The sequence below is a fragment of the Amyelois transitella genome, chromosome 4 (genome assembly GCF_032362555.1).
Source record: "Amyelois transitella isolate CPQ chromosome 4, ilAmyTran1.1, whole genome shotgun sequence".
In the NCBI taxonomy this organism is placed as follows: domain Eukaryota; kingdom Metazoa; phylum Arthropoda; class Insecta; order Lepidoptera; family Pyralidae; genus Amyelois; species Amyelois transitella.
Window position 1 is genome coordinate 8,619,096 of NC_083507.1, and position 12,881 is coordinate 8,631,976.

Genomic DNA, 12,881 nt, shown 5'->3' on the forward strand with positions numbered 1-12,881 from the left:
TAAATCCAAACAAAGTTCAATCTTCTATACCTACTTATCCATATGCCAAAGTAATAGTATAGTCTCTCCCTACCCTGGGAAAGGGAATTATTCTATTATGTAGGATGACGTATCATGCAAATACAAATCATGGCAAATATACGTATAACGTGTAAGTAGTGGTACTACGTGATTATATTTGCACTCTCTACTTCATCCCTTTTTGTAGGGGGTAGAAATATAAATTTAAACTAGTTTTTTCTCAATGTTTTTTTTTGTCCTTATGAGATAAATTAACTAACTTTTCACCTGTCGTCGGGTAACCGATGTTGCCAGGGTTTAAGCTATAGTAGTTCTTGGTAGAAAAATGATCATCAATTTACACTCTTGTTCTAAGATTTAATAATCACAGTTTAACAGTACTAAAATTATGAATTTTGTTTTTAGTAGTATTTAGTTATCTGTTCTTGCTATTATATATATTATCCCTATTTCTAATTAATACCTTAAAGCCACGAATATCATAATTAAGGAGGAATACAATAAAGATAAGGCAAAATAAGGTTGTGAACGGAACAGCCTCAGTCAGAATTTGCAGTTGCGTCTAGCAATGCATAGAGGCTTGTTGATCTCGACACCAAAATACATATATAATACATTACAAAAATGTTGTAAAGGGCAATATTATTCCATATTAAATGCAAAATATATTTAGGGTACTTTATTAGATAAACATTGATGCTGTATTGCTTAAAATTGCCATTATTTCTTGTAAAAAGTAAAGGATACAAATAAATATATAAACAACTGATTGTATTCATATTGAAACAACGGACAAATTACACTGATGGAGTTAGACTCGAAGTAAGTTCTTTGTGACTTGTGTTACGAGATACTAACTCAACGATACTGTATTTTATAATAAATACTTACATAGATAAACATCCAAGGCATGTTGAGAAAAGAACTTTTTCTGATTGGCCTGGGCAATCAGAAAAAGTTCTTTTCTCAACATGCCCTGGCCGGGATTCGAACCCGGGACCTCCGATGTCACAGACAAGCATATTACCGCTGCGCCACAGAGGCCGTCAATTTATAAATTGATTATTGTGGGTATATAGAGATAAGATGAGACCTAAGAGATATATATACCATCGCAGACTTTTTTATGGATCTTTTTAAGGTATATAATATTTAGTACATTATTTTGATCTATTTCGTAAAGTTCAGCCAGCGATGCAATGTAAGCGCAAAAGAAATGTGTTTATTTACGACTTCATATTAGAAATCTTAAAATTATCAGTGGTTCTCTAATATATTAATCGCTCTATCTCTTAAAAAAACCGCATCAAAATCTGTTTTGTAGTTTTAAAGATATAAGCTTACATACATACAGACGCGGGAAGCTACTTTGTTTTATACTTTTTGTTCCCCCTATACCAAACGCCAATTTCATATGTAGGGACCTAATATGTTAAAGACGTATGCATTGCCCACGTTCGTGATAAGAGGTCTTGAGTTCAAGAATGGTGCCTCCATTCTTTAAATTTGATAAAAACCTGTTCAAATATTAAATTAACATCCGTATTTTCTATGGGTAAAATATAAATCAATAACACATTGGTAGAACTTTTATTATACACTGGCAATACCTTACGTAGTAAAGTGACAGCAAGCCAGCTGTGTGGAATGGATTGAAAATATTTCGATGAAAAAGCGTAATCTCCGTCCTTGATGTGTCATCCATTGCAATTTCTTAGAAACGTGATATTTGGAATTATTTAATAATCCCGAATGTGATTGGAAATTCTTAGACGTGTTGTTATACGAATCGATCGGAGTTGCGCCTGCATCAACGAGTGGTACTTATTATTTGTTAAAATGTTTATGTAACACAGCATTGTTCAGATTGTTGAATGCGTATCATTTTTGTTCCAGATAGCTCGGCAGTGAGTGTCAGTGTCGTTTACTAGGAGCGCAACAAGTGCGACGTTGAGACTGGTGCGTGAAGTGCTGATGTGTTTGTGAGGTGTGGATGCGGAACCAGCAGTATAGCGCTCGCCCTGGCATGGTGCCGGGCAGGTAGCGCGCGCGGGCGGCCTGCGCAGGCCCCACACAAGCAGCCGCGTGTGTTCCCCAGCGTCGTCTATGGCCGAGCAACACATCACACCGTCGTCGCACTCTGCACTCACGAGAGAGTCCAGCGGGTGAGTAACGGACTCTTGTATTGTATTTTATGAATGTTGTGAAAATGGTAATGAAGTAGTGAAAACCACATCAGTTATTGTGTTCTTAAGGGGGTGTCAAGGACTTTAAAATGTTGAAGATTAAAGTCGTATGCAGCAAGCACATGACTTCAATACATATAACATCATCTATAACATGGAATCGTAAAAATGAGGTCTTAACGTAAGATTTAAATCTGTACATATTTTTATTGCACATCCTATCAAAACCATTTGTTTAGACCAAGAAATGTTTTTCAAAATAAGCAATAAATAAACATTATTGAGTGGCTGATGATGATGTACCTGAAGATAGTATGGTGGTTTGATTGCCTCTCTTACAGTACCTATGTGGATACGTAAATCTATCTTGCAGACAGTGTTGACTACTCTTACCATACATACATATAATCATGACTATATCCCTTATGGGGTAGACAGAGCCAAGACTAGACTTACCATTTGTTATATGTTGTATATGATCTTCTAAATACAAGGTTGGCTGAAAGAGATCCACTAAGGTATAAGCTCACCTTTGTACTGTACTGTTTCATGTTTTTGATGTAATACTTTAACTAATTGTTTATGTAAAATCATTACAAGTCCTTGAACCAGAACTAAAACCTGTAACAACAAAGTTATTTATAGAATATATTAACACCTTTGTATGTTTTACACCTAATCAGAAGTAATATAAATGTAAAATTATGTTTGTTTTTTGTTTGCTATTGTTTTGTATAAAACTACTGAACCCTTCACCTTTGCACTCATATGGACACCAGAAGCATGGTGATGTTGCCGTCCCACAAAATGTTTATGGCCCTGAAGTCATCCAAGAACTAGAGAGTCAAGTCTCAGAGGCTCAGTGGAATAGTATTTGATATTTTGTGTTCAATTACTATAGTATAGTATAGGCTACCACTCTCCGCTGATACTATTGACATATGATTTCCACTTAAATTTTTACAGATTTAACCTGTGAAATTGTTGACCTTCTATATTTTTAACATTACATTATTTTTACAAATAGATGTTAATTAGTTTCCAAATAACTAATTTAGGAGTCCTAGAGATATTTTTGTAAATCACATTTATTAGGAGATTGATTAATGGAGTTTTAAGTAAAATATGCAGATGAAACATTTCTTAAAATAAGTAATTGCCATAAAAATTAGTGTAAGTACATTGCTAATTAATAGACAGTAGTATATTTAAGTGTGTAAGTGTAGTACAAAGGAAATAATAATTGCAGAGAGAAATTAAGATTCCTTCCACATGTTTGTTTTGAAACCCTTGAAAAAGTGAAGTTTGTGGTGTATGACAGGCGGCAGTATAATCCCAACAAAATATTGATAGTTTCTGCTATATAAGAAGGTCCACAGCAGGACTTAATGTTTAGAACATATTTTTTGTTGTTTTTAGGTCTTCTCCTAGCAGGGTGGTGGGCGGTCGGTGGTTGCGGAAGGTGCGTCGCGCTAGCCACAACCGGCGGAACAGACGAACCGCGACCTCGCCCCTGCCGCGCTCCACCAGCCGACACTCCGGCAGCCGCCGCTCCGACGCAGAGCCGGCGCACGTCGAGTTGCGAAGAAGCTCGCGCCTCATCAGCTCGCTACCGAGGTCCGACTACTCTATCACTGAACGCTGGTCATACGGCGCAGACGTATACGAAACGCGCTGCGACACTACCGACTTCAAAAGTGGAGATATCAATAAATCCTCCACCAGTCTAATATATCCCAAACGCGGACGAACTTCCTCGCATGACAGGAAGAGACGCAAAAGTCATTCCACGTCTAACAATAGTACAGAAGAGTGCGTTGCTTACTGCACACGCTCACGGACTGCTCTCAAGTTCACGGAGAGTGCTTGTGAGCAACAAAATAATAGTGTAACATTATCGAATTTGCCGATCACCCCAGAAGCTACGCCTAACACTACACAATCTCTGTTGAATCAATCCGAAGGTCTTCTGCCATTGGAAGACAGGGATTTTGCATATTCGCCGTTTAGTTCATCAACGGTTACAGAGTTACTAGACTCTGATTATTCAGTCTACAGTCCTTCATCAAATAGAAGAAAAGGGAAGAAGAGGAAGCGGTCAACTCATCGCTCCTTGTCACATAGGAAGCTAATAAGTATAGAGGAGTGCCCCAAGAAGTTTAAAATAGATCCATATAGCAAAGAGGTAGCAGAAGCAAGTAAGGAATTTGGGGAGAGCAAAGTACCAAATACAGAGAGTGAAAGACTCGATCAGCCATCCTGCACATATCGGCTAAGAAACCGAAATCATCGCGACTTTGGCTCGCCTACCTCAACTGTTATCAGCAGTGATAATACAGGTTAGAACAGTTTGTTTCATTTATTAATGCAATTTGATTTGCAATGTATGTATTTCAAATAATCATCTCTCATCGCTGAGCTCGCCGCTCGCGACGTGCTCGTACGTATCTTATCTCGGTTTCGTTATCTTGTATATCAAGTGCAGTTATACATCACAGATAGTGTTCATTCGTGTATAGGTTACATTATTATGTTTTGTATATGATGTTGCAGCGAGCCCGTCCACGAGCGACGTGTGCTATAGCCACACAACACCGGATCGCAAAAGCCGCGCGGACAGTAGCGGAAGAACTGCCACTCCGCCTCCATTTAAGGATACTGAAGGTTGTTAAATGATTGTGCATATATGACATAAATTACATTGATAAACGCACACAATAGTCTGACAGATAAATGCGAATGTGTTATTCTGTTCACAGATCCAAGCTCATCAAAAGGGCACAGTTCCAGCAAGCTTCTTATCGTACCGAGAGATCTACCATATTTACGTCAAACTAACGCGCGGAGGGTAAGGATCGCACATATATGTATTTACTAAATTAACAAACAATATTAAAGTTGCCATTAAATATTCATTCTATTAGTTATCAACATGTTTCATTTGTATACATGTGGTTTATTTAATTACAAAGTGACAATGTAGATAAGGATAATAATATATCGATTTGATATTTTGTAAAGTCACTCGAAACAATTTAAGATACGTAAATTTCAACGCCAACAATAATTGTTTTAAAATAATCAAATTAAGAAATATAGCTAATTTTTGACTGATGTTATAAAAAGAAGTTTTTTGGTTATCAAATGATGATAATATTTGCGTGTAGAGTATCGCAGCTGCGACGGGTGCTACTCTGGGAGCTTGCCTGACGAGAGGTGCCAGCACTTCACAGCGGCACAGGCAGGATACAAGCACCAAGAGACAGGTCAGTGGTAGTACCTTTATATATATATTATATTATATATATAAATATATGTATAAAGCGTCGGTGGTCGAATCGGTAAGGTGCCCGATTCGACCACCGATATATGCGCTTAAAATGCGTGATGCGCAGAAAGGCACAGGTTTAAATCCTACCTCGGCCATGCACCTACCAATGACTATTTTCGAAAGTTATATTAGTTTGAAAACTAACCGATGCTCTTACGGTGAGGGAAAACATCGTGAGAAAACCTGCACATTGAGGAAACTGGAAGTGGTGTAACCATGATCGATCTAATACGAGTAAGCTTTAATGAGTGCCGATGCTACGCCAACAAGGGAGGAGAGGAGATGCGTTTAAAATGCTACCCGAAGTCCCACCGTGGGGCCTATTTGATGCCGAAATATTTGATGTTTGGCATCACACGGATCCTTTCCCTATTCACTGGACGCGGCCAGCTACCAGCCGGGGGCCACCAACCTCTTTCGCCGAAAGCGGTGGCCTTAGTTTTATTGAGGGCCACCCTAAGTCTCAGCAGCCTGATGCGATACACCATCAGGTCTGAGTAGGGTCCCCTCCAGTTCTTTACCCCAGACAGCGACCAGCGTGTCATCATAGCAGATAACCTCCATCCGGGGCAAGAGGACCCCGCGGATGGCCCAATCATAGCCGATGTTCCACAGCAAGGGTCCCAACACTGACCCCTGGGGAACACCACAGACCATTACGTTAGGGTTCCTTCCTTATTTTCGTTAGGCACTATCGCCTATGCATTCTACCATGCCCACCATTTGGTAGTGCTCCACGACCTTCAGTAGTGCTTCACGAGCTTCTGTAGTGCTTCACGACCTTCTGTAGATAAAAGGGCAGTCCGTGGTACCGGAGTGCCTCCTTTATCACCTCAAAGGGGTTGGAGCCGAAGGCATTAGCTATATCAAGAGATAGAGCTACGGCCCCACCCCCCTTTTAAGTGGCCTTCTCCGAGATTTCTCTAAGTGCCCCGATCGCATCTATAGTGGATCGTCCAGTCCGAAACTGACGGTCCGAGATGGGCCCCTGATCTTCAAGATACTGAATGATCCGGGAGGCTACCAAGCGTTCAAACATTTTCCCGAATTCATCCAGCATTACAAGGGGCCTTCATCCGCTGGGGGAGTCCTCAGGTCGACCCTCTTTCCTCAGTAAGGAGTGCCGGCCTTATTTCCATACCCTCAGGAACCGCCCTGTCTTATAATCGATTTTCGATACTATCATAGTACTAGTACTACAATAGTTATTCTGACGCATCATTAGAATGTAATGAAATTAAATGTCAATAAGTTTTCCTACAGTATTAAGTTTAACGTTTATAGTACAAGCAGTCCCAATGGTTACTATTATAAGTCCACTATATCACGGTTTGGTGATACAAGGCCTAAGTTATAGAACCTAATGTTACTTGGGAAACCACTAAACCAGTCATCTACGATCCACAAGATTGTTTCTTTAGTCTGTATCTTCATTAAAAAAAAATGAAAGAAATGTGTCTATCTTCTTAAAACTAGGTTAGATTGTAAGTTCCTTTCAAGTATCGAAGAATACGTTTAGCGGCCTTCAATTGTAGGGGAATAAGACAACTTACATTACCTTTGCCTGCTCCTTATTTGCAACTATAATATATACTATTATATACCATTCACTAATGTGAAACAAGATGAAAATGTACATTTCGAAGTGTAAGTTGAACAATTTTCTTGAATAAAATTTGAGTTGTTTGTTGCCGAATCTTTATTTTTGTTCTTATTTCTACACTTCGAAACTAAGTAGCAATTGTAATAGCGCTGCATTGACAGTTTTTGTAGGAACTGGTGTTGAAAAAGTACATATGTCCTCCTTTGCTGCCACCGTCTTACAATTTCCATCGTCAGCTTAATGTTGGCATTATCTTAAGCCATAAACTTAAGAGTGGTACCGTTCTGGTAATTCAGCAAGCAATATAATTGCTAAATAAAACATATTCCACGCCTGCTCCTATTGATACTAGTTCTTGTTGAATACCAAGAGTTAACATATTTTTGCATAGCTCCTGGCTTATTGAACTCTTTCATTTGACAATAGTTTTCTCATGAGGCTCAGTCATCTTGTCAGACCACTATTTGCATATGTCGTGAGCCGTTTTCGCAGATTTTATTATAGGATATAGATGTTAGGCAAACCTTTACTTTCGCTTGCGCATCTTTGCGTTTACTACAGGATCAGAAGTGTCGACGTCATTGGTGACCACATCCCAAAGATTTTGCTCTATCAGCATGCATTCTACACTAATCCAGTTAGGGAAATGACTCCCCTACAACTTCTTAAAAGTTGTTGATGAACTTGGTGTACAATTAGATAATGTTTTTTATCCACATTATTCAATTTTCACGTCCCTAACAACTTGAAGCGGAAACACATTTTTGCATAGATGTGTGTTTGTAACGCGATTATTTTCGAACCTTTGGTCTGATTTTGATAAAGTTTAAAAAATATGTAGGACTTGTTAATAGAATGTTTAAGTCCGTGGGGCATCATAATCGGCCATGCAGTGTTTTACATAGATTTTGTTTAAATTTGAAGTGTTCGCGTTCTATGTCCGCGGCGAACAATAAATTAATAGGTACGTATTAATACTTATCGCAGGTTTGAATGGTAACTTTTATGAATACGGTTTTAAATTAAGTTGAAAGATTGCTAAACTAAATTTATTAACAAAAATCCACATTTATTTTTTTAAGGAGCTCTAGGAATAAGTAAGAGTAGCATTCTTTAAATCAACTAGCTAGCTTTCATCCTGACGTAAGTCGCGGATGTGATCACAACTATCTTCACGATCCTAAGATTGGTAAGTCAGTTTTTACGCGAAACGACTCCCATATGACTTCCGCAACCTTAGCAGGAGCATTTATTGTTTTCGCTTGTAGGAGCATTGGTTACTAATTAAAATCATTATAACTATAGCACGCCGGCATAAAACATTGAATACCGTTATTTCAGTACCCGTGGGAATTTTGAGAAATCCTTTCTTAGTGCACTTCTACTCTAGACTCCATATAGGAACCTACATACAAGTTCAGCTTTGCGTTGAACTGTCAGTCAGTCAGTGTCTTCTTACATTTGGATAGATAAAAGTATGTAAACAATAGATAACATAAACATTGTGAACACAGTCGGCTAGCACCGAGAGCGCGGCAAGCGGCGCGGTGGGCGGGCGGCGGGCGCGGACCCGCGACATGCCGCAGCCGGCCACCAACAGACGAGACAAACGAGGTATACACATGCTTAATTATCACTATATACAATGTGTAACGGAAAGGGGGTTATCATATTGAGTACACCAAACGAGTTACCGGTAACAAACAGCCTGGTGCCACGCAAAACCCTAAAAGTAAATTTTTTATTTTGAAATTTTTATTTTTTACAGCCGATTTTATTTTATTTTATGTTATTTTATTAAAACTTGCACAACACTACAGCAGTAAACAGCTGTGAGGTCAATAGCATCTTAACGATCACACCCATTGGCCCACTGGCCTAATGTCGACGCCACCCGTCTGTACTCCTGGTACTTTAAAATAGTATTTTAGAGCCAGGGTTCCGGATATCTTTTTCTTTTGTTTTTCTTAACTAAGTGTTCCTGCTTTTTTCTTTACTTTTTACTATTTAGCTGACGAGTCCCACCTGCGAAACTTGATTTTTTACTTTATCTCATTAAAATTACAACTTTACACTGAAGGCTGTTTGAATATCAGTGTTTCATATGACTCTTCAATCTCATGGCAAAAAAGAAAACTGACTAACAGTTTCTCATCAATTATTTTAGCAGATTAATTGTAGCAACTAAAATACCGGACTGGCGTTTTTACAGTAATAAAGTAAAAGTAAAACAACGAACTAAGCGTACTGAATAATATCAATGTAGTAGTTACCAGAGAACGTGTTTGTAACATTATGAAAAACTTAAATATGAAAGAAATATTTTTTAAAGAAATAATAATTAAAAAGAGAAATAATCAAACTATTATTGAATCACAAAATCCGAGCAAACTATTGTTGTTGGTTTTAACTAAAATTTTCCAAATGAACCCTGAAATAGGCGTGACTTTTCTTTGCAAGGAGCAAAGAGCAAGGTCGATTAATAATGTATTAAAATGGTTCCGGATATTTTAAGAAATTTTCTATTACGAACGAAATTCTTTTTCATATTTTAAGAAGCCGATTAACGAATATCGTCATAAATTAATAAAACTATTACTAATGATCTAGTACTTAAATGACGTTTACATAGGTTGTTAAAAGTCCGGGAAGAAAGAAATGTTCGTGAAGGGAAACATGTTTTCTTTTAAGTCTCTGATCCTTGCGGACGTCAGACGGCAGTCTCTCTGCGTCATCTGCATCAACAACACTGCTCTTTTTTGCATCATGGGTAAAAACATCTCCGAATAAAATAAAGGAATTAATCATTTAGCTACCAGGATTTCATGGATACGCAAGAGGTTTAATTTATCTACTTAAAAATAAATGAAAACGGGCCCCTAATTTACCAAAACGAGAAGGCAAGACTAGATAGAGTACTTGTCTCTCGTTCTTAAATTCGACTAATTCAAGGTCAATATTCAAATTTGAGAGTGTGTGTGTGCGCAGTCAATGGGTTCACTGTCTAGTACACTAAGCGCCGACCAATGGCGCTACGCCGCGAGACAGGTGATGTACACGTATCCTTTCTTCCGCTTTAGGGTAAGTGAGGGTAAAATGATGATCCCACCTGATTATTTACGTTTGTGATTAGTAAACTTTTACTTTGTTTAATTTTATCGCCACATTCATAAAAAAGTTGTCAACATTTAGTCAACCTAGGAAACACGTTTTGTACATGCCACTTTTTCCTATTGGTAAGAGTGGTAGTAAGTATGGTAAAATTTTGAAATCAAATAATACTGTTTTTAACCCGTTTATTATGGTAAAATTAATAAGATATTGAATCAAAGGGACAAAACATATTTGTACTAAAATAATTTTATTTCACCTTTGTTTACAAAAATAGCCGGTTAACGTGACCGTGGTCGACTTTGCCCGTGTCTCCCCTGTACTAGGATGCCAGAATCGGGAAGCGGAAATGTACAATTATTTGAGAAGTCAATCAGTCGTTCGCTATCCATTTGCGTGACAACCAGTGCTGCCATTTTAACGCTTTGGGCGCTAGATCTAGCGCTTTTTTATGTGTTTGGTGCGCTTTACAGAATTATGGCACCTAGCGGATAATCTGGTGTTTTTTTTAATTTACATCATGACATATTAAAAAACTCTATGGCTCTATCAGCATCAGTTATTTTAAAGCCTAATAGAGTGTTTTTTTGTTTGTTTGCTTTATTTCATTCAAGAAAAATTGTTCTTTTAGCGCGATATCTAGCGCTTTTTTAAAGCACAATTTCCAAGAAATCGAGCGCTTTTTTACATCTTACAGCGCTCAATCGGATTTTTGGTCTGGCAGCACTGATGACAACATTGTTTGTGTTTGTGTTTTGACTTTTTCGTACACGTGTTCTCTTTCGTGATTTCTTTGAGTAATTCAGAATATTATTACGACTACAATGAACATTATTGGTCGCATACCTAGCTACCAATCCACATGTTTTTACGGAGTCATCTTTCCAGTACCAGTGGCGGATAAATGTGTTGGCTGGATGCTGGAATAGTCGGAGATGTTGTCGTTGAACCATATTTTTTGCCTAACAGCCTAAATTTCCTAGAAAATTACTTAAATGAGGAACAGTAATGCCAGTGAGAAGTTACGTGGATATCGTGATGGAAAACAACCTAATATTCCAACATGGTGGCGCTCCAGCTCACTTCGCTCGTGATGAGCGCAGCCACCTCAATGCCCGGTTCCCGGAATGGATTGGACGAGGAGGACGTATCGCATTGCCTCCGCGGTCTCCAGAACTCACACCACTTGACTTTTTTTCTGGGGATACATTAAAAATAAAGTGTATGCGTCGGATTCCCCTTCGAGCGAAGAAATGGTTGCCCGCATCAAACCGCATGCGATACTGTAACGCCAGGAATGCTTCGCAATGTCTGGGTTTCCATTTACCGGAGAGCTGACTTGTGCATCCAAAGAGGTCGACGTTTTGAACCCTTTCTTTGAAAGGTATGTAGGTTTTCAATCTTTCTTTGACTTAGTTACCAATTTATTTTGTAATGTAGGTAATTATTTATTAGCTTGCATGAAGAGTTATGAATGTGGATGAAGCGAAGGAAGTATGCAGAGATCGTGGAAAGATGTAGTCTCTGTCTATCCCTCCGGGAAAAAGTCGTGGTTTTATGTATGTAGGTAATTATTATTTCTTTTGCATTTCATGCGAATATTTTCAAATCGATTGAATGTCTTAAACGACGTACCTCTGTCAAAGCAAAATGATTCTTATTGATTAAGTAAACGAGTCTTATTTGTTTGTTTTAGAATCTTCGTCAAACGTTCGCCGCCTTGCCGCGATCTCTTTGACGGCGCCGACAAAGCGGCTACCTACGACTTAGGTCGCCGACGGTACCAGGAGAAAATGACGAGTGAGGAGTTAGTGTTTTAGTGTACATCGATAGTGTCTTAGTGTGTGTGTTGTTTTGAATTGGGGATGTTGACCCGATAGTGATTTGCCACGTTTGTTTACATTTAAATAAATACATTTTATTGCGAAATTTTATTGACATGCATTTATGAACATGGTGATAAGGACCAGCAGTAGCAGTAGGAAGAATCTATTTAAGGTATAGTATCCACCCACTTTTTATGATAACCCCCTTTCCGTTACACCTTGTATATAAAGTACGGTATATCACTTACATATATATATGTATATATATATATATATGAAAATAAATGATATTAACGAACAAGTGTATATACGATTGATGTCATTACACATCTTATCTCTATTACATTTTTCTGATATTGTAAGATGTAAATTAGCAAGCTGTTTCTATAGAATCAAAACTTAGGATGACTCATCTTACATAAAAATACCATTAACTGTTTAGTCATAGTTTAAAAATTATGTTACTAAGAATCTTTCAATACAATCCAGGTAAAAGGATAATGCTGCCCGAGAGCAATAAAATGCAATTAGTTTGCGAAGTTTGTTATCAGTGCTGTATAAAGTTGGTTCCTTCAATAAATTCCTAGGTAGGAAGTGAAAACAATAGAAGGTCGGTTATCTAAATTGCTCTTGCAGGTAAAAGCAGCCTGGGTTCGTGTGCAAGCACTGGTGGTGCGTCCAGCCGGTCACACCCCCAGCCCCTAACCACGGTGAGTTTACATTCAGTACCTGTTCCACTCCCGACGGAGCAGCTCATTCTTAGCTTTCGATTAAAAAGTTATAGTTATAGTGTCGTGTCATTA

At 38.3% G+C, this 12,881-nt stretch overlaps 1 protein-coding gene across 4 annotated transcripts in view; it reads left to right on the forward strand.

The window, feature by feature from the left end:
• Positions 1-12,881, forward strand: part of LOC106136947 (E3 ubiquitin-protein ligase TRIP12) — a 49,122-nt gene that overhangs the window by 10,294 nt on the left and 25,947 nt on the right. For 2 of the 4 annotated variants that reach the window (XM_060954490.1, XM_013337639.2), the window contains exons 1-8: positions 1,645-1,841; positions 1,918-2,186; positions 3,627-4,546; positions 4,761-4,871; positions 4,967-5,055; positions 5,375-5,473; positions 8,656-8,755; positions 12,715-12,788. In XM_060954490.1, the coding sequence (XP_060810473.1) occupies positions 2,128-2,186; positions 3,627-4,546; positions 4,761-4,871; positions 4,967-5,055; positions 5,375-5,473; positions 8,656-8,755; positions 12,715-12,788 (1,452 nt within the window). In that variant the 5' untranslated portion in view covers positions 1,645-1,841; positions 1,918-2,127. Of the gene's footprint in view, positions 1-1,644; positions 1,842-1,917; positions 2,187-3,626; positions 4,547-4,760; positions 4,872-4,966; positions 5,056-5,374; positions 5,474-8,655; positions 8,756-12,714; positions 12,789-12,881 lie in introns of those variants that run through there. The other 2 variants (XM_060954491.1, XM_013337638.2) reach the window with 1 other exon arrangement.